Source organism: Stenella coeruleoalba, assembly GCF_951394435.1.
Source record: "Stenella coeruleoalba genome assembly, chromosome: 7".
Taxonomy (NCBI): Eukaryota; Metazoa; Chordata; class Mammalia; order Artiodactyla; family Delphinidae; genus Stenella; species Stenella coeruleoalba.
Genome location: NC_137153.1, coordinates 87,985,350 through 88,010,322, shown reverse-complemented (window position 1 = coordinate 88,010,322; position 24,973 = coordinate 87,985,350). Strand labels below are relative to the sequence as shown.

General features: G+C 44.7%; 2 protein-coding genes across 15 annotated transcripts in view; both read right to left on the bottom strand.

Annotated features, from left to right (window-relative positions):
- Window positions 1-625: 625 nt before the first annotated feature.
- Window positions 626-13,917, bottom strand: TRMT10B (tRNA methyltransferase 10B). The gene is made up of 9 exons (XM_079927407.1): window positions 13,875-13,917; window positions 10,430-10,632; window positions 9,736-9,844; window positions 8,990-9,114; window positions 6,831-6,983; window positions 5,595-5,673; window positions 4,877-4,944; window positions 1,604-1,727; window positions 626-1,004 (listed from the first exon to the last, which is right to left on the bottom strand). Exons 2-9 carry the CDS (start codon window positions 10,613-10,615, stop codon window positions 898-900), a joined length of 951 nt encoding a protein of 316 aa, XP_079783533.1. The 5' UTR covers window positions 10,616-10,632; window positions 13,875-13,917; the 3' UTR covers window positions 626-897.
- A 1,809-nt stretch (window positions 13,918-15,726) lies between these two features.
- Window positions 15,727-24,973, bottom strand: part of FRMPD1 (FERM and PDZ domain containing 1) — a 151,148-nt gene continuing 141,901 nt past the window's right edge. For all 14 annotated transcript variants that reach the window (XM_079925716.1, XM_079925717.1, XM_079925719.1 and 11 more), the window contains 2 exons: window positions 23,657-24,463; window positions 15,727-20,885 (listed from right to left, as the gene is read on the bottom strand). In XM_079925716.1, coding sequence (XP_079781842.1) covers window positions 18,502-20,885; window positions 23,657-24,463 — 3,191 coding nt within the window. In that variant the 3' untranslated portion in view covers window positions 15,727-18,501. The remainder of the gene's footprint in view (window positions 20,886-23,656; window positions 24,464-24,973) is intronic.

The following is a 24,973-nucleotide window of genomic DNA, read 5'->3' as shown; positions in this document are numbered from 1 at the left end:
CTTTTGAGATATAGAATACATTTTCTGAATTTGCTAGCAGCTTAGTTACCAAGTTTACTAACCCAAACTGGCCAGAGTAACTGAAGCAACTCTACCTGACTAGGACACGAGAAAAGATCACCGAGATTTAGGTTACCTAACATGCTTGTATCAGATGCAATGTATTTTCTGGCTCTTTTCAAGTTAGACTTATCAATACTGTGTTTTTGCTTTTCATTTTGACCTGTTAATCACAAGTATATATGAAGAATCTAGTTTGTACAAGGCTCAGAAGGATACAAAGGTACTCCCACAAATTGTTAGGAGACTACTTGTTCAGAAGAGAGAAGCCCTCCACGCTCATACTCAGAATAGGGGAGACAGAGTAGGAGCCATAGATGGAAAAAAGTGCTATGGGGGGGCTTAAAGCAGGGCTAGGTTAGGAAAGGCTGATCCTGCAAAGCCTATGTACAACATATTACTTGAGTTGGGGAAAATCAGCATGATCGAGATGGCTGGAGAAAGTCATACAACTTTATGATGCCCGTGTAGTGAAAATTAGACTCAATAGAATAATACTTACTTGATTATTTAAGCTATCTCTAAAGAGTAGGTATTTCACAAATAGATGTACAGAAGATGAATTAACACATCCAAAGCCATGTAGTTTTAGGGCTAATTCATTATTATGTAAACTTTTTAGTTAGTCAACATATATCTGGGCACTTCCTGTGAGCCAGGCACTATGGGAGATACAAAAGAGCATAAAATATGGTCCCTGTTAGTAACTCCTATCCCAGTGAAGAGCCAAGATGTCAAGTAAAGGCAAATGAGTACCACCACCATCCTCTGATCTGTTCTTTGGTCAAGGCAACTCCAGCAACTTCACCTCCTGCAGCTGCAATCTTAGGCTGTCCATCATTCCACTGAGTTCTGAAGAGTATAGCCTTTTCTGGAAGAAACTCCTTTCTTCAATGCTTCAGGCCAGTTTTGAGTCTCAAAGTAAGTGGACAGGATATCAAACACTGTTAGAAAGGTAAACAGAAAACATAGTGGCCATACAGAAGAAAAAGAGAACTAGTAAATGACTAATGAGGAAAAAAGTGTTCTGGAATATTTTATTCAACAAACTTACTCTACCACACACGGTACTAGATCCTGGGGAGACAGAGGCAAAGACACAGGCCCTGCTTACCTACAAGGACCTCAGCCTACACTGAGAGATACAGGCCTGTGAATGGACAATGCTGCAACAGAGAGGAACACAGTACAATGGGAACAAAACAAGCCCTGACGTGGCCTGGGATGTGGAGGGGAGCAGCCAAGATGCCTGTGAACTGAATCCTGAAGGACAAATAGGAATTCACTGTTCAATGATAGATTGAAGGCATGGCATTCTAGGACAAGGGAACAATTTCAACTACCTTTAACATAGTTGGGAACCAGGAAGAAAATGAAAACTGCCTCTGAGAGGCCAGAATACATGTCACAAAGTACATACAGTAAAGTCCAAGCATATCAAGTCACAGGGGAGACTGCTTCAGGGGCCGTTTATACTGAAACACAATGCAAAGAAGCAGCATCAGAACTAATACACGTTAAGCATGAGCCATGTGAGCAGTACCTTGATTGATGGCCAGTATCTCTGAATGATAGTTCTTCCCATTCTGGCGTCTGATCATGTATTCCTGGATTGGTAAGCGAGCAGTCTTGACAGAGTGTTCTTGGGCCTTTTGAAATGTCACCTTCTGTAAATCACAAATATTCTTCTTATAAAAATAATACACAAAAATAGTCTCATTGTAATATGCAGAGCAAACTGTAAGAATCCTCATGTACCACCACCCCAATTTCCATCTGTAATCATAATTAAATGATAAGTATTAAAATTAAGTAGCCTATGGTAGAATGGAAGAAAATGAAGATAAGGAAAAATGGCTTGTGCAGCAACACCTCACTTATTTGGGATTCATTTATCTGCTGGCTTCCACTCACTACTACTTACAACCAAGAAGGAAATAAGTAAAAAGAGGTACATCTGCAGCCACAATCTGCATCCAAAAATCCAAGCCGTCTAACCAATGAGAGGAGAACACTCCTGGCCCTAACTCAGTAAGACCCAATTCTGGACATCTGGAGTTTTCAGTCATAGCCAATTGGCAGCAGCAAATTAGAAATAAGGGAGACAGGATTCGAGTCAGGTATACCACCAGCAACAAGACAGCGTTAAGGTATGACAGCATATAGCCCAATGAAAAGGAAAGGCTCTGAAAACTACAAAAAGGCAGAACTCAAAAAATCCAACAATCTGAGGCCATTTAGTGTCAGAGTACAGTAACTAATGTCCCTTTAAAGATGTCCCTGAGTCATGGACTGAACTTTAAATTATACTCACTACCTGGTAAGAAGCTCTGGGAAGGTCATCTACCTATTTGTAATTTCAGGATTAAAGGTTTAGATTACTGAGAAAATTAGCATACTTAGGTTTGGAAGGGACCTCGGTAGTTAACTATTCCACTCCAACCACCCATCCAATGTTTGTCTATCCTCTATGAACTTTCCCAGATGGCCTCTGGCTTTAAATGGACAACCCTTGTGACAGGGAGTTCATGCATCCTAGGGTAACCCATTTCAATTTTGATAGCAGCAGTTAATAGGAAATCTTCTTGATATTGAGGCAAATTTTCTATTTTCCCTGAGACTTCCAGTCATCTGTCCTAGTTCTGTTCCCCCAGGGCCACACCAGGCAAGTAAAATGGCCCTTCCACAAGACAGCCATTCAGACACTTGAAGGCAGGGATCATGCCCTATGAATCCTCTCATCTCCAGACTGACAACCTCAGTTCTGTTGACCTTTCCTTGACTATGATTTAGTTTTGAGTCCCTGCATTATTCAGGTCAACCTCTTCTGAACTTGTTCTAGCTTGTCAATGTCTATTCATTTACTGTCCCATATTGACTGGCCACTGTGAGTATGGTCTAACCAACTAGAACAGTGTGAAGCAGGCCTAGCACCTTCTTTGTTCTGACACTGGACTACCTGCCTCTCAGATTCACATGAAACACAATTCCGAAAGAGGACATCCAAAAATGTTTTAAGTGATGCAATTCAGATGGGATAAAGGTACAGCTACTTAAAGGACTTCTTTGAAGGATAATACTCCTTTGCATATATGAGCTATGATTATGTTTTAAGTCTATTCCTTTATAATCACTCTGAAGTACAGAATTCAAAGTTAGTAGGAAACTTGGATGCTGCCCTGAAGGAGTTTATAGTCTAGTTTCTGTTCTCTGAACATTTAAAGATAAAATGACTCCCCTTGAAGAAATCTTGTTCTTAGCATATTTCTGTGAAGAAGCCAAACTCTTAAGTAACAACTAAACAAATCTTTGTGCCAGTTATTTTTCAGTTTAAATGTTGGTGGAAAATAAAAAGAGGACAGTGTGTTAAATTTGCACATCTATAGATCATACACTGCTCACTGGCCCTCTAGAATTGTCTGCTTCAAAAAAGGGGATGTCACTCTGCTGTGGAAGACTGTATTTGGTTGTTATGTCTCTTTAATCTCTTTTAACCTTAAATAGCCCCTATGACTATTTCAGTTTTCATTACATTGACTTTTTTGAAAGTCTGGTCCAGGTGTCTTGTAGAATGTCTCACATCCTGGATCTGTTTATGATTAAATTCAGTTTAAACATTTTCTAATAAGAATACTTCACAGGTAAGATTCCATCACATCAGGAGGTACATGTCACTATTGGTGATTCTAAGTTTGATCATTTGTTAAGATAGGGACCTCCAGATCACTTTATTGTAATGGTACACTTTTGTGGGCTGGTACTTCGAGACCACTTGGAATAGTCAGTTCCCTCACAACCTTTCGTTCAGTCAATTCCCTGAATCAATGATTACACTGAGAGTGACAAAATGATGATTTCTCAATTCTATTATGCATTTCTCATTTATTAACTGGCATTCTTTAGAGCTCTCTCCTCCCCCACCTCCTGCCCATTTTTTAGATTATCACTATGGAGTCATGGAACTCTTTTTTAGAATAAATGCAATTCAGTTAAGTATCATCTGTGTCAAATATGTGTATGTATCTCATATATACATGAAAAAATATACTCACATATATGAAAAATATATGTATATAAAATATACCCATAAACACATACTTGTGTGATCACAGACTATATCAAGAGGGATACACAAGAAAACCATGGTTGCCTCATGCAGCAGATACTGGGTGACAAGGATGAGAGGCAGACTTACTTTTCACTGTGCTCCTTTTTATACATTTTAACCATTATATCATTATTTATTAACTATGCAATATGCTAATTAAATATTAAAAAATTATCTCAACAAATATTTGTATAATAGAAATATATTTCAAAACTCCAATTATTCCAATAAAATTCCAATTCAACAAAAGAAATCTGAATGTCCTACTAAGGTAGAGATTATGGGATAAGACTTCTGTCAACAGGGAAGATGGCCTAAGAAGGAACAAACTGCTCTTTCACAAAGAACAAACAGCTGGTAAGAATGCTGAATCAAAGCTTCCTTGGTCAAGATCAGAGTCATCCTTGCAGGACTGAAGAGAGGAGAGAAGAAAGGAGTTCAATAATGGTTATTTATGTAATTACTAAATACTTCCCATTCCAGTCCCTGACTGGATTCTGTCAGGTCAGTGTTGCTGACATTGCTGATGAGAAGAGAGGGAAGTTGGCAAGTAGGAGGGCCAACCTAGGCAGAATAGGCTCTTACTTCCTATTGCCTCTGAGTTTTTAGGTCTTTTGGCCTAAGATTATGACAGGGCAAGGATTTCTTTCTCTAAAAGAAAGTGCCACTTTTCAAAATGCAGTTGTCAGGCCTAAAATGTACACCTACCTTCTGAATGCTTTCGTCCACAAGTCCACCAAGGATGTAAACTTTGTTTAGATCAACATCTTCAAGAGCTAATGAAAAAATGAAGGCCACTGAGGTCAATCTGTTTTATAATTTCTAAATCCAAAGACTGTAAAAGGAAAGAATTATTAATGATAAAAGTAGAAATTTAATGAAATAGAAAACAAAAAGAGAGTAGATTTGCTAATTAGATTTGCTAATTCCCTGGAAAGATCAATTAAATGTCAATTAATTAGACATATCTAATCAAATATGCAGACTCAAATCACCATTAGGATTCAGAAAGGAGGCAAAATGTCAAAGGAAGGTAAAATTGAAGAGAATACTGAGATCAACTTAATACAATAAAATTGAAAATTATGCGAAATAGATGATTTTCTGGGAAAAAAATATTTATCTAACATCAATCTGAGAAGGGTCAATGTGAGGAGGTGACAAGGAAAACTCATGAGGATTACCAGGTAACTCACAAGCTCCAGCTGAGGATGGAGACCCTAAATCTGTGCAGCTCTGTGCACATGGCAGGACAAATATGAAGCATTCAGTGAGGTCTCTGTCCATAAGAGGTGTGCAATTAACGTCCATTCCTTTTTTTTCTTGGATACACCTTGGGTGGCTTTAACAAACTCTGACCCCGGGAATAATGAAATAAAGAGCTGGATGCAATGTGCTACATGAATGCATGCAGTAAAGTACATACCATGTTCTGAGTCAGGAGTCAGGTACACAAGGGTTTCCAGAGGAAATAAACTAAAGCAGTCTTCTTCTGTTATGTCTAGCTGAAAAATGTAAACAATCCAATGTAGTGTGAACTACGTTAAGACACAGCCCACGCTGCAGTAACTAGTTACAGAGCATGTAGTTTCTATCAGGCATGGCTCCAGGTACATCAAGAGGATACATGTCTGACAACCTGTTCTCAGAAAGTGCCCAGTTGGGTAGCGGAAGTAGAAAGGTACAGACATTCGACCCTACAAAATGAGACAGAAAGTGGTAATGAGGCCCTAAGAGACATACCGGGAGCATGCCCCAGGACTACAGAGAGGGAATGACAACACCAGGGACAATGTTCTAGCAAAGAGAATGCTGGAACTGGGTTTCTGAAGAGGTGAGATTGACACACATACAAAAGGAAGAAGTATTCAAAGTGGAGGAAATCACCTAAGAAAAGCATGAAGACAGGAAAGCAAGGGGACTGAACTACGTGGCTCTTAGAGTGGATCTGTTTGGCTCACATACAGGAATCATAAAACACATACAGAAAAGTAAAGCTGGGAATGGCTGTGTTACAGGAGGGATCATTAAGGTAACAGCAACCACGACTAACTGTGCAGCACCACATAGGGTGCTTTTCACACTCGTTGCCTCAGAGGACCTCTCTGGAGAAGGCCACACTACCCAGTCTCAGCTACATAATGCAAACACACAAGGGCACTTTTAGTGGCACTTCTTAGGCACTGATCTGGATTCTTGCCTGTATGTCAATCACTACATTTAAGAGATCCTAGAGAAAGTATTGAAAGTAACTTAGTACTCCATAAAGCTCATCTTAAATCCATATTACTTCCATAAGGATTCTCTCTTTCCCCCAAAATTCATGTTCCCTAATTCTGCACTAAGAACAAGAAAGGAATCATGGCATGTCCCTAAAACATTCCTGGTACATAGTCTAGCATACAATACACTGGATACAAAATACAGCCCTAGATACTGGTAATATTAGTTTGCCAATGCAGTGGAAGGATGAAAATTTTAAAACATAAGAACTGATGAGAGGTTCTAAATTTTTAAAGATTGTAATAGTGAAAACATATAACATATACACATAAACATTTTTTTTTACACTGAAATGTGAAAAAGTAAAAAAAAATTACTATTACCCCCTCCAACCTACTTTTCAGATGACAATCCAAATAATATGCAAAATGAGGCTTACCAGATAACTAGAAAATCCATCATTCATCCTCAAACACTCTTCATACAGGGGACTGTCTGTGGTGAATCCAGTGAGGCAGATCCAAAATGGCCTGTCAGCTTTTTTATTTGAGCCATACAACCTTCGGATCTGTCCAGCCAGTCTACTTAATTCCTTCGAAGAAGTAAGGACAATTTATGGTAGGAACATGCCCACTCTTTCTAAATTCATTATCAACAAATGGTTACTCAGTAAGTTCACTGAATACTACTCTGGGAAAGCTCATGAATTCAATGGCCCTTTTACTCCAGGAGTGAGTACATGCATGTATGCATGTGTGTTACATCCCATGGTATCACACCTTATAGATGAAACTTAAGGTAATGATACTAGCCCAGAAAACCAAGACCTCTCCCTCCTTCTGGATCTGCTGATATATATGTATATATAAATATATACATATATATATATAAAATTTTTCTTTTAGCTTTTACCTAAAATCTTACCATGTGGGCTTCCCTGGTGGCAGAGTGGTTACGAATCCGCCTGCCAATGCAGGGGACACGGGTTCAAGCCCTGGTCAGGGAAGATCCCACATGCCGTGGAGCAACTAAGCCCGTGCGCCACAACTACTGAGCCTGCATTCTAGATCCTCTGAGCCACAACTACTGAGCCTGTGAGCCACAACTACTGAATCCCACGCCTAGAGCCCGTGCTCCACAACAATAGAAGCCACTGCAATGAGAAGCCGCGCACTGCAATGAAGAGTAGCCCCCGCTCACTGCAACTAGAGAAAGCCTGTGCCCAGCAACGAAGACCCAATGCAGCCAAAAATAAATAAATAAAATAAATAAATTTATATATATAAAAAAATCTTACCATGTGATGGTTACTGTTTATCAAAAAGAGATTAGATTACTGCACAGATGTTTTTATACTCCATCAGTTAAACTTGGCACCTTCTCCCTAACTTCAGGAGCTGTCATAGGTTTGGAAGTTTTAACTTTCCATTCTGATTTATTAGAGATATCACCCGTATAGAAAGGTAGTTTCACAATCTGGCCTGATTTGGTTCAGTACAGGAAAAAAAAAAAAAGCTTTGGATTTGATTTAATCTGATATCTCAATTAATATAAACATTAGAAAATTCTTAGTTGACCTTTTCAGAGGACTATAGTTAGAGGTTCCATGGAAGAATCCTAGATCCTAATTTCTCTGAAAAACATGCAAACACTAGCATGTATAACAGGGACGTTGGAAAACACAGATTTCTTTTGTGGTGTAAGGCCTAAAATCAAGGCCCAATATTGTGTGCCGCTTTGATAGCTGGTGAAAATAAGAGGCCTTGAATGGCCTAACTGCAAGTTCCCCTCCCAATTCTGCTCCCATGGATAAGGTTCACTGGCTAAACAATTTTTTTTTTTTAATCAAAGGGATTCCTTTGATAAAGGGTTCCTGCTATCCCTGAGTAGTGGGTTTCAATTCTCTGCCAGCCCATGGAATTATTACAGCAAACCAATCACATCTTCCTGTAGGAATCTAATTTCTTGATACTACAAAACCTACCCCCCACGGCCCCTGGTTGTTCATTCTGTTCCCGAGTGCAATCCCATGTGGCCCTGCATGATGTCCAGTGTCATCCTCCCCTCGGGCTGAGTATATGTGACCAATAAACTGCTATAGATCTTATCTGTCCAGTGTCGAGTGTTGTGTGTTCAGCCATCCCCAGAATCATAGGGTGAAAAATCCCTCCTTCACCGACAGGGCAGCTTTTTAAAACACACACATTGTAGAAAGACCTCCCACCAGGTAATCTCCCCACAACATGCAACCAGGCGAATATTCCTCTCCCCGGCAGAAGGCCAAAGATTTCATCTCTGGAGAATTCAACCTGAAAGTCTCCATCTAGACTGGGGATACCATAAGCACAGAGGCAAAGGCAGTGGGCTCAAAACAGAAGATAAAGGAAAAATTTTTAAACTAAACCATATATCTATTCTCTTCCTGATTCTTTACAACAGCCATCTCAGAACTTAGTAGCCATGTGTAGAAAACTAAACACATCTGCTGGTTTACCAGAGAATCATAGAAGCTGGAGCTGGTCATGTTCTTTGTGAAAGCTGTTCCCACCTGGACCTCCCTCAGGTGAGCAGGAATTCAGAGTTCAGTGGATGTTTTACCTTCTTAGACATGTGGTGGGTCATACTCAAATCGATACAGAGTCTTGGTCCTGAGTGTTTGGCTTGCAAAAGTCTTTCCTTGGTTAAGGATCTCAGAAAACGTTTGCTGTGCTGGGGGTAGATGCCTAGAGTAGAAATATCAGAAAGGAATAAACGTGGAAAAACTGAAAAATGTTATTCAGTAAGAAATAAATCTCCCCAGCCAGGTGAGTAATTTTTGCATATGAAGAGAAACTGGAAGCTCATGCAAGGTATTCATTCATTAGGCAGTTTAGGTATAGCAGAATGGTAAAATGAGTGCTCTGGAGCACACTGCTGGATCGAAGAGTTCAGTTTGTTCATTTATTACCTATATGATCTTGGGCATGTTATTTATTTCTTTGAGCCTCAATCCCTTCACCTAGAAAATGAGGATAATAAAAGTACTTACCCTTATGGTAATCCATGTAAAATTCTTAGCACTGAACCTAGCACATAGTACTGAATAAACATTGGCTGTTGTTGTTATCATTCTTTCTACTTCTGAGCTTATAAACACATACATGCACTAGACAGCTATATTTGAAAGGCAGCCTCAAATGTTGCTCTCTTTGATACTTTGATTCCCAACAAAATAGGCTAATAGGTCCTATCTCCCAGATGTTTGTTTTACTTAAAAACACTATCCCTAACTCTCCTAGGAACAGGCAGATACCAGTTTGCTAAGAAATAAATATAATTACACCAGCAATCTGATTTATTGTTACCTGAATTTTCTACACGATTGGCTTTTCTTCTTTCTTTCTCTTGTCTTCTTTTACTCTTCTTTGCTGCAACTATCTTTTCCCAGTGTCTCTGTTTTCTTTGGACATTTTTCTTATGTTATCCAGAAAACAAAATTGTTTGAGAACTTCATAAGCACCAAAAAGGAAAATGAATATTAGAAACAGTTACTTAATTATTTTTTAAATTTAGATTAAAGTTAGGAGAGAAAAAGGGTATTAGTCTTAAAAACAAAAATGGGAGGGAAGAGATATGGGAACATATGTATATGTATAACTGATTCACTTTGTTATAAAGCAGAAAGTAACACACCATTGTAAAGCAATTATACTCCAATAAAGATGTTAAAAAAAAAAAAAAAAAAAAAGGACTAGATTGCGTTTAGAGAAAGCAGAACCCCAGAAAAGAGATGTGACATGCCCAAGGTCACAGTAAATTTATTAGGGACAGGGTTGAGATTTCCTGACCCTTCTGAGGTGTACAAAAATTCCTCTTAAGTTTACTTACTTTTTCTATGACTCAAATGGAACTGAAACCTTAAGCCAGGAAACTCATCCCTCGGAATACACCTAACTCATTCCCAGTCTTTTTTTTACCAATATCTATCCTTAGAACAGGGGTCTCTGGAACATTCCGTCGTCTCAAAGCCCGTGACCATAAACAATCCATTCCACTCACCGAGCGCCACACTGCATTGCTTGTAGGCAGGGTCATCTCCTCTCGATGCTCACATTCCACGTCAATCTGTAGAAGCTGGAAGCTTTCAGAGATGCCATCTTCACCTGTGTCCTCTAGGGTGACTTCTTGCTCCTGCAGCACGTGTGACTCTGTTTTCTGAGAGCTCCCTTCTAACTTCCAGTCCATGTGCTTAGTCCTCTGTCCTTTTCACCCAGATTAGGAAAAGGCACAATTATGTGAGACATTACATTATTTAATTTGCAGAGGTATTTCCCTATATCCAAATGACAAACAGGGTTACTGCATTACTGAAGGAGTAGAAGTGTGTAAAATACTAACACAGATTAACTGAACTGAGAAAAGCATGTGTGTCTTCTAGAGAAATAAGTCAGCACAGAAACCTTTCAGTAGTAAGGAAGCCAAATTCACTTCTTAGAAGACAAGCACAACTCCTGACAACCCCAAGAAATCAAAGATTATTCACTGCTGCAGTGACACAGATAATGAGTTCATTTACTGTATTCTTTGAAATGCACGTATGAGTTGAGGGCGAGACAGAGATGGCAAAATCCACCTATCCCATTATGTTTCTGTTTATTTTCAAAACCATTCCTTTAGCAAATATTTACTGAGCACCTACTCTATGCAAAGTCCTGTACTAGAAACATCCTGGGAGGTTCACAGCTAGCCAAAAATTATGGTGAAGAGTGGCCCAAAACCAACCAAGAATTCTAGGTTGCACACATTCCCTCCCCCAACTCAGTATCACTGCAGCAGAAAGCCACAGTCATAGTGGAAACGGCTAATATCCATCAGAAGTGCTGAGGTAGAAAAAAATGAAGAACCATTGTTACAACACACTTAACTAATGTAATAATTTCAAAGTGGTGTTCAAAATCCTTGAGGAAGATATGACTAAGAAGTGTTCTAGTCTACAGCTAAGTGTCACAAAGAATGGTATAACCATTGCTCATGGCTGCTCCTCTGAGCCTAGTGTGCTACCTACGTATTAGGAAAAGTGTATCGTTGAAAAAATAAATTATGTAATATGATCCATGCACATGGTAAAAAGACTTAGTTGTAAGAAAAGTAATGATCAATTCTCTGACCCCTTCCACCTTGGGGGGGTGGGGGAGCAACACTTGTTAACCAGCTGTTTTTAGTTCTGGTAATTTACTCCTTAACCTGAAATCATATGCTTACACCATTACTTCCTGATTCATCAACTTTCCCTATGAAACACTAAAACTCAAATCACTTTAATTAGCCCCTTTTATTTTTAGCTCTTCTCTTAGTTACCTTGACCTTTAAATTCTTTTGAGGTATAATTTATACACAATAAAATGCCAAGATTTTAAAGGGTGTAGCTCAACAAGTTTGTGTGTTGGGAGGGATGGTGGGGAGAGGTTTGAAGGGGTGGGAAGTGAGGGATGGGAATATACAAGCTCAATGAGTTTTTGACAAGTGCGTAGGGCCTGTATTACCCACACCCCATCAAGATATAGAACATTTCCATCACTCCAGAAAGTTCCCTTCCTTCTGCACTTTCCAAGTCAATCTCCATCCCACTCTCACTGCTTTCCAAATGCAATCATTGCTCTTTTTTCTATAACCATAGATTAGCTGTGCCTTATGTTATTTAAATGGACTCAAACAGTGTGTACTCTTTTGAACTTGGCATTTTGCCCCACAACTTGTTTTTGAGATTCATATATATTGCTTCATGTATCAGTAGTTTGTTCCTTTTTATTGCTGAGCAGTATTCCACACATGAATATACCACAATTTGTTTATTCTCCTGTTGATAGACATTTGAGATTTTTCCAGTTTGTGGCTTTTACGAATAAAGCGGCCAAGAAATTCTCATACAAGCGTTTTTGTGGACATATGTTTTCCTGTCTGTTGGCTAAGTACTAACAGAATTGCTGGGTCATAGGATGGGTGCTATTTAACTCCTAAGAAACTGCACTCAATTTCCCAGAATGATTGTAACATTACACACTGCTGTCAGCAGTCTGTGAGAGTTCCAGATGGTCTGCATCATCCCCAACATTTGCTGTTGTCAGGGTTCTTAATTTTAACCATTTTTGTGTAGTGGAACCTCACTGTTTTAATTTGCATTTGTTTGATTATTAATGATATTGAGCTTTTTTTTTCATGCAACTTATTGGTAATTCATAATATATCTCTGTGAGGTTCAAGTTGATGACATTGAAATTAAAATGGAGTAATAGTTCAGGAATACAAAAATGGGGTTGGGTGGCCATTGAAGATCTGGTCTCAGGCACGGCTGCATCACTGAGAACTTGAACTTTCTCTGAACTGTACCACACCCAAGGACACCATCAGTCATACTCTAACACCGGCCAGCTGCAATATTACGGTCTCAAGGTCTCCCCTTGTAACTATGCAACCATTTCAGACCCCAACCAATTCTTACTTAATAAACACCCTTACTTCTTGCCACCTCCAATTATAATTCTTGATAAATAACTCATGTAACTAACTGTAACCTTGCAGTTTTTGCCTTTATAAGCTTGCCCCATTTTGTAGCCTGGAGGAACACAATTCAAGTGCTTCTTGAATCTGTGTCTCCCATGCTATAGTCCTCAATGTGGCTAGAATAAAACTCTCTTCTATTCCTATTATAGATTGTTTACTGATTATTTGTCTGGACACTTACAATGGCCTATATTGATAATTAATGATCATCCATTGTTCTCTGCACTATCTGGTCTACTTGCTGTTGCTGTTCCTTAAACATACCAAGGATGTTCCCACCTTAGCGCCTTTGCACTTGCTGGTCTTTCTATCTCAATCCTCTTCTCCTAGATAATTATATGACTACCTTCCTCACTTCGTTCAGATTTTCATTAACCAACATGGCACACTTTTTACTTATTTTTTTTGTCTGAATTTTCCCCTTCCTATAATGTAAGCAAGTGTTCTGTTTGCTTCATTCACTACATCCTCAGTGCCTGGCAACGAGCTTCGTACATAACAGACGCTCAATAAAGACTTGCTGAATTAATAAATCCTCCACTCCACCATCTCTCCGTTGACAGAGGCCTCAGAACTTTTTTCTAACCCAAGTCCCACCTGATGAGCATATCCCTGGGCGCTAAGTGATGGAGACTTCTCTCATCTCCTCGTTCTAAGTTTCAGCCACCAAAGCCGGCTCCACTCCTCGGTCACCTTCAGCACTAGAACACCCTGACCCCAATCTCGAGTGTACACCGCGTGCAAGCCCAGTCTGGTCCATAAGCTGCGAGTACGACGGGAAGCAGGAAGGAACAGCGCCAAGAAGGTGGGGGACATGAGGCCACACGACTGCTGGGCGGGCGCCTGCTCCCCAGGCGCCTGTCTGCCCTGCCCGCGAACAAGGCGGCATTCCCAGGCCGGACCCCCAGCCCCCACCCCTGCCGGCAACGAGGCCCCGGCGTACCTGATCCCGTCACCTCACGCAGCAGCAGAGAAACCCACCAAGCCCCACCTCCGACTTCACTTCCGGTTCCTGCCCCTCTCCGAGTAGCATTCTGGGAGTTGTCGTTTTCAGCCTAGCGGCTGTGTGTTCCGCGAAGACTTGGGCTTCGGCTGCCGTGCCCACGGTAGTACTAAGGAGCTGCGTCCCGCTAGAAGGTTGCCGCGCCTCACTGAGCCTCCGTTTCCTCGCACGTTAGCTGGGCATACAATCCCAGCCGCTCGCCGACCTCACAGGGCTGCTGCAGGTGACCAGGCGCTTTGATGGCTGTCAAGGGCTGGACACGGCGAAGGTGGGCTGAAACCAGACTCGAACCACCCCTCATCTCGCAACCTGGGGGCCTTGCCTTCCCCTGGTCTCCCTGGGCTTCCCCACAACCAGAAGAGCCCACGAGCTGACATAGTTCCCCTCACCACTAGCTGGCCATCCAGGATCATAACAGATATCCCGGCTTGGGCAGATCACGAATTAGTCTAGCCTCTGGCCACTCTCCCTCCTCTTTCTCGCCTCACAAATCCACGGGGAAACTTGAGTCTCAGAGACCTGAAGCGACTTGTCCAAGCCTTGGCCTGATAAAAGCTATCAACCACTCTTCCCTTTATTCCTGCAGTCCTAGGGGTCTCATGCTTTCGAGAGACCCTACCATGAATGAGCCTGAAACACCTCCTGCCCAAGAAACCACAGCCTTGTTGGATCCGTCCTTGGCCTCACGGTTTCCCCTCAGGACTTTTCTTTCCACAGCTTCTCCAGCACCTCCCACCCCATCCCCAGTCCATGCTTTAACCCATCCTTTATAATCTGCTACTGGAGCAACTTGTAAAATACTAAAACTAAACATGCTTTCTTCCTCAAAGGGCTTTTTCGGAAACCCAGCTGTCTTCTCTGCTCAGAAGCTGGCCTTGGCTTTCCACTCAGCAGGACTTGCAAAGTGGCTCAGATGGTCTTCAGTTGCTCCCACCACACCTTCCAGTCCCTGCACCTTGCACTCAGCTGTACCGAATACCTTTCCTCCCTCCCTGCCACTGCTCTGGTGTCTCTTCACTTTTCAATGAGCTCATGAAGCTCATTCAAAAGTGGGGCTTTTCCCCATATCAAGGTCACCTAGCTGGTATCACTGCCCAGCCCCCTCCGGCGTCCATCCATTTGCCGAATGATTATGTGTCTCCCTTACTCCAAACCCTCAGTGGTTTCCCATTGTAATTGGATGTAAAATCTAACCTCCCCAAGGCCTTGCATGGCCTGGTTCCTGGCTGACCCTCCGACCTCATCTATCACTCTTTCTCCAGCTTGCTGTGTTCCAGTCACACCCATCTTCTTGAAATGCTTTAAACACAACAAAAGCCTTTGCAGTTACTGTTCCCTTTTCTCTCACTTTTTACATGGCTGGCTCCTTCTTTCTTACCCTTTAAGCTTCTGCTTAAACCTTCCCTGTTCAGAGAGGGCTTTACTGACCACCCCGCGCCCCCAGGGAAGATTGGCTTATCCCAGCCCCATCTTGGCACTCTTCGTTTTCTTTATTTCAATCTTCACCTATCAGTAATCTTTTTTTTTTCTATGTCTTCCCTGCTGATTATAAGTTCCTCGAGGGGACTTACATCTATCATGTTAGTGATTGTATTCCTGGTGCCAACGCACAGTAAATATTTGTCAACAGGATAAACAAACAAGTGATTTTTCTCCCTTCTTGAGAAAAACTTACCTTCCTATCTACCAAAATCAGAACCTGACACACAATAGCTACTCAATCAATACTTTTTTTAAAAAAAAACACTACTTTATTTTTATAAATTTATTTATTTATTTATTTATGGCTGTGTTGGGTCTTCCTTGCTGCGTGTGGGTTTTCTCTAGTTGCAGAGAACAGGGGCTACTCTTCCTTGCGGTGCGCGGGCTTCTCATCGTGGTGGCTTCCCTTGTTGCGGAGCACGGGCTCTAGGTGCGCGGGCTTCAGTAGTTGTGGCACACAGGCTCAGTAGTTGTGGATCATGGGCTCTAGAGCGCAGGCTCAGTAGTTGTGGTGCACGGGCTTAGTTGCTCCATGGCATGTGGGATCTTCCCAGATCAGGGCTTGAACCCGTGTCCCCTGCATTGGCAGGCGGATTCTTAACCACTGCGCCACCAGGGAAGTCCCCAATCAACACTTCTTGACATACTAGTTCTAATTAATGCTGCCTCCTACAGGAAGCCTTCCCTGATCACCACTCCTCCCAACACCCCCAAATTACTTCTCTCCTCTGAGCTCTTACAGCACCTTATCTGTTCTCTTTGGTAGTCCTGAGCACACCATGCCTTAGGTAGGTCTCTATCTCTACATGTCATCTTACCTCTCAGACCAGGAGCCCTTGCAGATAAGATTCTCACCCAACTATTTACATCCATAATCCTACATCAGGCACCCTGGCATGGGTGTACCATAAATGTTTGTTTAAAGAAATAAATCCGCCAATATGTTGGTGGGTGGAAAAATGAAGGAGTGTAAATATCCAGTCGTTTCTCAGTCATTAAACAATTGATTCTTGTGTTGGGGAGTAGGCAGTCCTGTCCTGCTCTCATGTAGGGAGCTGTGTGTCTCAGAGAAAGTGATAAACATGGCAAACCCCCTGTACTTTAGCTTCTCAACAAGCAATGAGGGGTTGCTTCAGAACTTCTGGGACTTAGTACACCTCATGGAGGCTCAGAGCAAAAATGCCAGCTCCATACAGTAGCAACCCAAGGAAGCTAACGGATTTGAGGGGAGAGGAAGCAAAGGAAGAAGGAAACAAAACATCCGAGTGCCTGTGCCTGAGGCTTCACAGTCTCCATCCTGCCTTCCATGCGAATTTATTTCTCACAATAATGCTGAATGTGTATTATATAACAATCTCTAGTTTGGGGTGTTGTGTTGATAAGAAAGTGTATTCAAGTTATCCAAATAAGGCATCTGGCACATTGTAGGCCATCACAAAATGAGACTAGTGTTATTTCCTTTTGTCATTTGGGGAAAATGAGGCTCAGAGAAGCACCTATAACAACACTGCCAGGATTCAAGCTCTGATTGCGTTGAAGTCCTGAGCTCCTTCCCTAAGCTTGTGAACACAGTAAAAGTATTCAAGTCCTGTTTAGCATCATACAATTTTTAGTATTTCAGTGTCCTATTGTTCCTATTTTCCATTGTCATGAAATCACTTTAAATCTGTTTTCAAGAGCCTTATTTAAATTTTATTCAAAGGATTCTGTGGAAAGAAACAGGCCTTTAAGAAAATAAATCTTTTCCTGGCACTAGTACTGGTTAACTGGCTACTAAGTAACTGGTAACAGGGGATGGGTAGATTCTCTTCTCTTCTCCCCAAATATTGCTTTCCTTCTGATTGGCAAGAGCTTGGGTATGTCACTTAACACCCTCACCTTTGCCCTGCTTTTGCTGGGTGAAGGAGAGAAATTAGGGAACTTTAGAGGAAACAAATTGCAGAGGAAGCACTGAGCCCACAACTGATCAGGAGCCCCAGAAGGACCCCTTGAGTAAACTCTGATAGCCCAAAGTGAGTGTCTAAACCACCTTTTGCCCGGACAGAAAAGCCAGGGGAAAAAGACCTCCCAAGGCTGTCTTCAGGTCAGTTTTCCTGGAGTCTGAAAACAAAATGCAAGGAAGGGTTTCATACTAGGAGAAGAATCCATAAACTTTGGGGATTATTACTAACTTTTTTTGAGTATTTACTAGATTTCTACCCTACAAAGCAGGCACTAGTATCCCCAATATTCAGAAGAGAAAACCAAAGCACTGAGAGGTTAAGTAGCATGTCTGACCAAGGTCCCACCAAGATTAACAGGGATTAAATGGCTCTACTGGAATTAGTGAGAAAGGTACTGAATATATTTCTTTTGCTCTAATATTATTCTTAAAAAGGCAAATCTAGTTCAGGGTTTTAATGTTTGCCTTTTTAGATATTTAAAATGGATAGAGGGTGGAGTCAATTTCAGGTAACGCACAGAGCACACACCTGGATATGGGGGGCCAGGCAACTAAGGTGCTTACTGCCACCTAGTGGCAACCTATGCTTATCGCAGCGAGGCCGCCAAGAATACCAGGCCTCCAGGCGCAGGTGCTGCAAAACAAAACTTGTGAAGGTGGAATCTATCAAATATCCCAAGTATTCACTCCTATTTGCAGAGGTTATTGCCAAATCAGTGTGATGTGAGAAGTCAAGACAATTTTTCAGTGGCTCCACCTTCCTCCCTCATCCCTGCCTTCTTGGGACAGTTTGTGGCTTCTTGCTTCCACACTCGCAGGGTATGCTCCTCCTAGGGTACACACATTACTGATGGCAATCTGCTTATCTGTACCCACCCAGAGGGGCTGTGAGCATCCTGGCCAGGGGCAGAGGCTTGTCTTACTCATCTTTATGAATAAGCCAGTGAATGTTTGTTGAACAAATATGAGCGGATGCTTTTGGCCCAAACTTGTCATCACTCTGTATGATTCAGGCAAAGATTAAGCAGCAGTTTATTTGAACACCCTAAATAATAAACATTTGAGAGGGGTGGGCAGAGGAATGGTAGGAGCTGCTCAGGGAAGTGTCCAGGGCAGGGCAGGGGGTCTGGCCAACTGGCCCGCTCACAGGGCAGTGGAGAACCAGAACTTCTGGGTCAAACAGAATACAGCAGCTGTGAGGGCCGTACACTGACGGGCCAAGAGTTTCACACTCAGGTCATGGTAGCCTCTCTCACAGGTGAGCTTAGCGGCCTCCACAAACTGGTGGTAGGTGTACACCACATCCCTCAGGTTCCCCGCTGCCTCTCTGTGTCGGGTGGAGCAGTGGCTGCAGGCTGTGAACTGGAAGCACAGGCCGGCCAGCTGGACCAGGTGCTGGAAGGTGTCGCGCACAGCACCCTGCATCTCCTTGGGGGACTGGTCCATTCTGATCACGTGCTGACAGCTCAACAGGAGCTTTTGGGAGCCCATGCAGAGGCGGCTCCGGCTTTCAGAAAAGTGCCAGGTGCACTTCTCAGGAGGGTGCGTGTTCCCATTTCCCCAGGAAGCTTCTAAAATGTTCTGTAATTCCAGCAAGCTCTCCGTGAGTTGGATGAAGCCCTCCGGGGTGCTGGCAGGGGCAGCTTTCAGCTGTCTCAGAGCCCTGGCGCAGTACTCTGGCCAGATGTGGCTGTTCCTCGACAGGGGCTCAGTGCTGCAGCTGTGGACCCGGGCAGGCCTCCAGGGCAGGGCCAGCTGGCCTCCTGCAGAGGGTGGTGAGGTGAGGGGGGCTGTGGGGTGTGCTTCCAGGCCCCTGTCTTCCTCCTCCGTCTCTGGCTGCAGGCCACGGAAGCACGTGGCATAGGAGAACTGGCAGCTGCACTGCTCCATCCCAGTTCTAGGGGCCACAGTCTCATTCACGCCTGCAAACCCCGAAGATGTGGCCGTCCTGAGACTGGCAGAAACTTTAGGATAGCTTTCTGGGGCAAAGCACAGGAAAGACTTCTCATTAGGAAGGCACATGCTAGGGCTTTTGTCTTTGCTTCCTGGCAGTGAACAATGATTTGAACCTTCTAAGTGGGGCTCCTCTTGGGAACACGGTAGTGGCTCTGGCAGAGAAGGCCCTGGATTCAAACAGACCTGCTGAGGAGTGTCCCTAGGGGTGGTATCTTCCCCTATCACATGGTTAGGTGGCTCTGCCTTGACCTCCTCCAGAGGGAAAGCTGATGAAATGGTCTGGTCCCTAAGCAAGAAACCCAGGTCTAAATCCAGCTCTGCCAATAGTTTTTGTTCTTGGGCCTGGCAGGCTTGGCCTGGGGTTTCTCTGCTTTGTCCTTGGGGGTCTCTGGGGGAATGTGGTGGGGTCTGTTCAGTCCTTGTTACAGGAGCCTCCAAGGAGAGGGAGGCTACCATGCCACCAGCTGGAGCACTGACACCAACAGTCTGTTGAACAGCATTCAACACGTCACCCTTGGGGTCACCTGGATCCTTCTCAGATTCATCATGAAATAAGTTGGCGCCACTTTTGTTTGTAACTTCTCTGTCATGTTCCAAAGATAGTTGTCCTTGCTGCTCCTCCTTCGTAGGGAAAGAAGCCATCTTCTCTTCTGAATTTATTCCACATTCACCACTTCTAGGCCTGTCTCGAGGAGACAACAGAGACCCTGTGTCCTGGGGGGCAGTTTCTTGCATATGATTTGTAAACAGAGATCCCAGTCCTCTTTCTATCTGGACTCCTCCCAGCTCTAGTGTGTCTCCTTGAGAGATATTATGTGGCCCTGGGCTGATGGTCAGGCAGACTCTGTCTGGGTTCAAGTCAGCACTGGAGAGGGAGGAGGTGCTGTCCCCAAGCTCCATGGCAAGTTCTCGGGGGGCACTGCCATCCGAGTCTTGAAATGGAGATGAGGTCTGGGGAAGCTCTACCTGAGCCGTATCTGGGCCAGATAAGCCTGCGTTGGGACTGTGAGGAGTGTTTGCTGGGGAACTGGCAACACTGGCGGTCAGAGGGGCAATCCCAGAATTCTCTTTATGGCTGGGGTCAATCCGGAGGCGAATGGCAGAAATAGAAAACACTCGAGAGTCGATGACCGACTTGGTTTCCATGGTCTCAGGCTCCATCTCCATGGCCCGGGAGGCTGGGTTTTTGCTCTTGGTCTCCCTCAGGGGAGCCAGCAGCCCCAGGGCCTTGGTCTCCAGGAGGCCAGGCTCACCCTGCACGTCTTGCAGACAGGACACAGTTGGGGAGGGTGCACTGAGGGCCAGGTAGGGCTCCCGGTCATAGTAGCACACGTCGTCCACGCTCTCCAGGGAGGCTGATGGCATCAGGGGAAATGAGACCTGACAGGTGTAGTCGGTCTTTAGGAAAGACCTTCTTTTCCTCAGGGTCTTGGCATACTTTTTCACCCCTCCCCTTCTGCTTGGCTCTCTTCCCCCTGGCTCAGGATTCAGGCTGTCCTCAGGGCTGCAAGTGCTGGCCTTATTCTGTGAGCTTGTGGCACTGGTTTCTGCAGCAGAAGCAGCTCTGAGCCCTGAGAACCAAGAGAGAAAAAAGAACATGAAAAGCACAAAAACAAAGAGACTTGTAGATCTTGGGCTCAGGACTCAGGATTGCCTGGGTTCAAATCCTGGCTGGGCTGTGTAACCGTGGGCATGTTAAATCTTGAGCTCCTCAATTTCCTCTTCTGAAAGATGGGGATGATCACCGTGGTAGACCTTTTTTGGTTCTTGGTTGCCCAAGATCCATTGCCTTATCTTTTGGTCACAGTACCCCAACTTCCTTTTGGGGAATGACATCTCCCCAGTAGTTACAGTCTGCTGGAACTATTAATGAAGGGGCCCTATCCACATCAGCCAAGTGGTCAGATTTATGACCTAGAAAGTCAGTCACAAAATTTCCTAAAATTTCAAACTCAAACACATTGATTAAAAAAAAAAAAAAAAAAAAAACAGTAGAGCCCGTTCTTCGCAGCCACAGTATCCTGACAGTACAATGAAGAATCCTGCTACCCCACCCCCGATCTGGTTGCTGCCTGTGTCTGAACCAGCTCTTCACCTCTGCTGGCAATTCTCTAAGCTATCTTACATCCTTTCAACACTTTCTCTCTGTGCTTACATTAACCCAAGTCAGTCAGTACCAGTGGTGTCGATCAGCACTGCCATGCTGGTTAGATGACTTAGTACGTATCAAGCTCCTGGCACAAGGCCTGTGCCTAATGGGTGTGCACTAAAGGGAGCCAGTGCTGTCATTGTTATGATTGTCACTACATGGGTGAGGGTCCCAAGCGAGCTTTCTTTTGACAAAAAGTGGCTGTGACTCTCAGTCATGGGCATGAGGGGTCTTGCACATACCAGGATGGATCTTTCTGCAAGGAGATGCACTTTTGTGAAGAAGTCCTGGGAATCAGCCAGAAGGAATTAAGATCACAGGCTAGCACCTGAGAATCAGAGGGCTCTTAGACTCAGACCAGTGTTTTGCACCCTGGCTGAACTTTATTAAAAACTTCATCAAATCCTAGGCTGCTCCTCAGACCTCCTGAATCAGAATCTCTGAGGCTGGGATCTAGGAATATACAGTATTTTAAACAGGTCCCTTGGGTGATTTCGATGTTTTGGAATTCCAGCCACGTTTTGGAATTGCTGCTCTAGGCCACCTACAGCCACTGACCAAGGGTGTTTCTGAAGCCTGAAAAGGGAGAGGCTTCCACACTGAGTCAGGGGCCAGACCAGACCTCAGGCTCAGGAGTCCCAGGTCTGGGCTGTCTCCCCAGCACCTCACTAGCTCTCTGTAAAAGAGGGAGTGTCCAGTGTGGACCTTATATCCCTGACTGGACTCCGATAAAGGAAGGCCTTGACTGATGGTCTGTCTCACGCCCATCTTGCCTCTAGCATAATGGCTGAGCCAGAAGGGCAAGGCTGGGGGCATGGATGGCAGTTGGCTGGGTTCTGTGGGAAGCAGGGCACAATCTGGCCATAGGTTTCTAGGTCAATTAACGAAGTCAGGGTAGATGGTGGAGAGTGCATTCATTTATCCATTTAGCAGCAACCGCCAGGCACTATGTGCCAGGACACAGAGATGAGTGTGAAACGCACAGTTCCCACTCGAAGGAGTTTTCGGTTTAGTGAAGGAGAGAAACATCAATACAAAAATCACACAAATAAATATGCAACTACAGGCAGTGCTAAGTGCCAGGCAGGAAGCACCCAGGGTGTGTGACAGGGATGGGGAGACCTGCCCTAGTCCTGGCAGTCTGGTTAATATTCCCAGAGGAAGTGAATTTGAGGCCTGATAGATGGATGGGCATCAGCAAACAAAGATCAGGGTGAGGAATGTTTCAGGTGGAAAGAGCAGCATGTGCAAAGGCTGGAAGTAGAAAAGAACTGGACACTTTCAAAGAATGGCAAGGAGGTCTGTGTGGCAGGAATGCATGGAGAGGGCTCAGGGGGAAGGAGAGAAACAGGCAGAGGCCATGTCACAGAGGGCCTCAAGAAGCCTTGCAGGGGCTGCTAAGAAGCTGGCCTTTCTCCCACGAGCAACGGGAAACCACTAGAGGGCAGGGCGCAACAGGAAAGGGCTGGAACAAAGAAAAGGGCTGCAGCTTCCCCAGCTCTTAGTAGGTCACCCCTAATGTCTGTGTGCTATTTTCTAATTTTTTTCTTCAGAGTTCAGAGTGAGAGAGAGAGTGTGTGTGTGTGTGTGTGTGTGTGTGTGTGTGTGTGTGTGTGTGTGTGTGTGTGTGTGTGTAAATGTCCCGCAAGGATCTCTGGTCAGCTTAGGAAGTCATTCTGTGCGGAAAGACACCCCACACCCTTTGTGGAGGAAGGGATGAGGATCCGGAAAGAAACATGATCCCCCTGCCTTATGTCCGGGTCCCTTCAGGGCCACCAACAGCCTGTCAGTTAGGTTCTTTTTGTTTCAAGGCCTCATTTAAAGCTTTGGGGTCAACAATGGCACAGCTGCTTCCCTCTGCTGGGCTGTCAAACCCTTTTCTTTCTGTGTAAATTCTGTCCATCTTACAACGCCTGGCCCATTTGCTGCCTCTTCTGGGAAGCCTTCCCTGATTCCCACTGCTGAATTAATGCCACCCATCCCTGCCTGCCCACAGTTCTCTGAACCTCCCTTGTAGCCCTTACTTGAAGTCGGGATGCCTGTAATGTGATCCACTGAGCCCAGCTGGCCCACCTCAAAAGAGAACAAGGACCGTGCTCTACCTACCTGTTTTCCCATCAAGCTTGGCCCCTGACCCCGGTGGGTACTGAGGAGCTGCCTGCACAGTCCACAGACCTGCGAGGGAGGGCTCACCTGAGAAGGCATCTGGGGGTGTGAGCTTGTCAGCTGCATCATAGTATTCCTCATCCGAACTGCCATCCTCCAAGGCCAGCGGCAGGCACAGGGCCAGCGCTTGCAGCGTGGAGCTGGGCTGGGCCTCAGGCCCTCCCTGCTGGGCCCAGGCTGCCAGGCCCCGACCCTGCCGGGAAGCTGTGCTGTCCGAGCTGTCACTCAGGTGGCTGGCGGGGGAGACATTGGTGCACAGGTTGTAGTAGTCAATCTGGCTGCCCTCGTACATCCTGGGGTCCAGCCTGACCGCGCTCAGTTCCGGTCCCCAGCTGAAGGTCTCAGGAGCGGGATTCTCAGAAAACTCTGTCTTCTGGCACTCAGGGTTGGCTCTCCGAGCCAGGTCCAGGAGACAGAGAAAGCCACTGGTTTCGATCCTGCTTCTCTCCTCTTGGCTGTCAGAATCAAGATTCTCTGGGAAGCCTACTGAGCCCAGGTGGAAGAAGCCGGAGCTGCTGGAGGAGCAGGCGTCCAGGTCATCCTCTTCCAGGGCATCCACGGACTCGCTTGAGCCACTGGTCCTGCAGCCTTGGCTCTCAGCGTTGGCTGAGTCCGAGGCCTCAGACTCAGCACTGTCTGTTTTGCTGCTGGCCCCGCAGGTGCTTGGGCCTTTCTCGGCCACCTCAGGCGTGGAGCTGTCCCCAGGAGGCTGCTCCTCTTCTACAAGTGGTCTGCAGGGGCCCAGCTTCAGCAGGTGTCTGTCAGAGAGGGGCTCCAACACGCAGTCCACTTCAGAGGACTCCTCGGAGTCACTGCATGCCCTGGATTCGTAGCCTGAAACACAGGAGACACCAAGGGTTACAAAACAGCATTTGGGGACAGGCAGAGGCTTATGTATCCTTTCGCCCCCTCTCTGCCTGCCCTCCCAGTTTCCAGATGAGAGGACTGAGGTTCAGAAGGGTGACAGGCCCAGGTCATGCTACACTGACTGACACAGGGTCCATGGGACTCCAAATTCCATGTTCTCCCCACAGTGTCAAGTCTCCTTTCCCACATCTAAAGGAGACAGGATTACCTCCATCTCCAAGGAGATCTGTCTGTCCATGGAAACATCTGGGTATTTAGTTGGTTTCCTAAGGCCCTCCTAAAACTCTCAGCTCTGTTGTCCTGACTGGGCATCAAAATCAGATAGGGAATCATATTTAAAAAAACAAAACAGAATAGATCCCTGGACCTAGCCCTGATGAACTGAGTCTGATATCTAGGGAGTGAGGCCCAGGAATCTGTATTTTAGCAACTTTATTGGAGGTTCTGAGGCTGCTAGGCTGGCACCATTCTGAAGCC

Bases quoted from the DNA above. Each gene is read 5' to 3' on its own strand.
- TRMT10B (XM_079927407.1), bottom strand. From the start codon at position 10,615: ATGGACTGGAAGTTAGAAGGGAGCTCTCAGAAAACAGAGTCACACGTG. The intron at 6,984-8,989 runs GTAAAACATCCA...ACTTCTTCGAAG, and splicing joins CCCACCACATGTCTAAGAAG to GAATTAAGTAGACTGGCTGG. The intron at 1,005-1,603 runs GTACTGCTCACA...CCTTTCTAACAG, and splicing joins GATACTGGCCATCAATCAAG to TGTTTGATATCCTGTCCACT.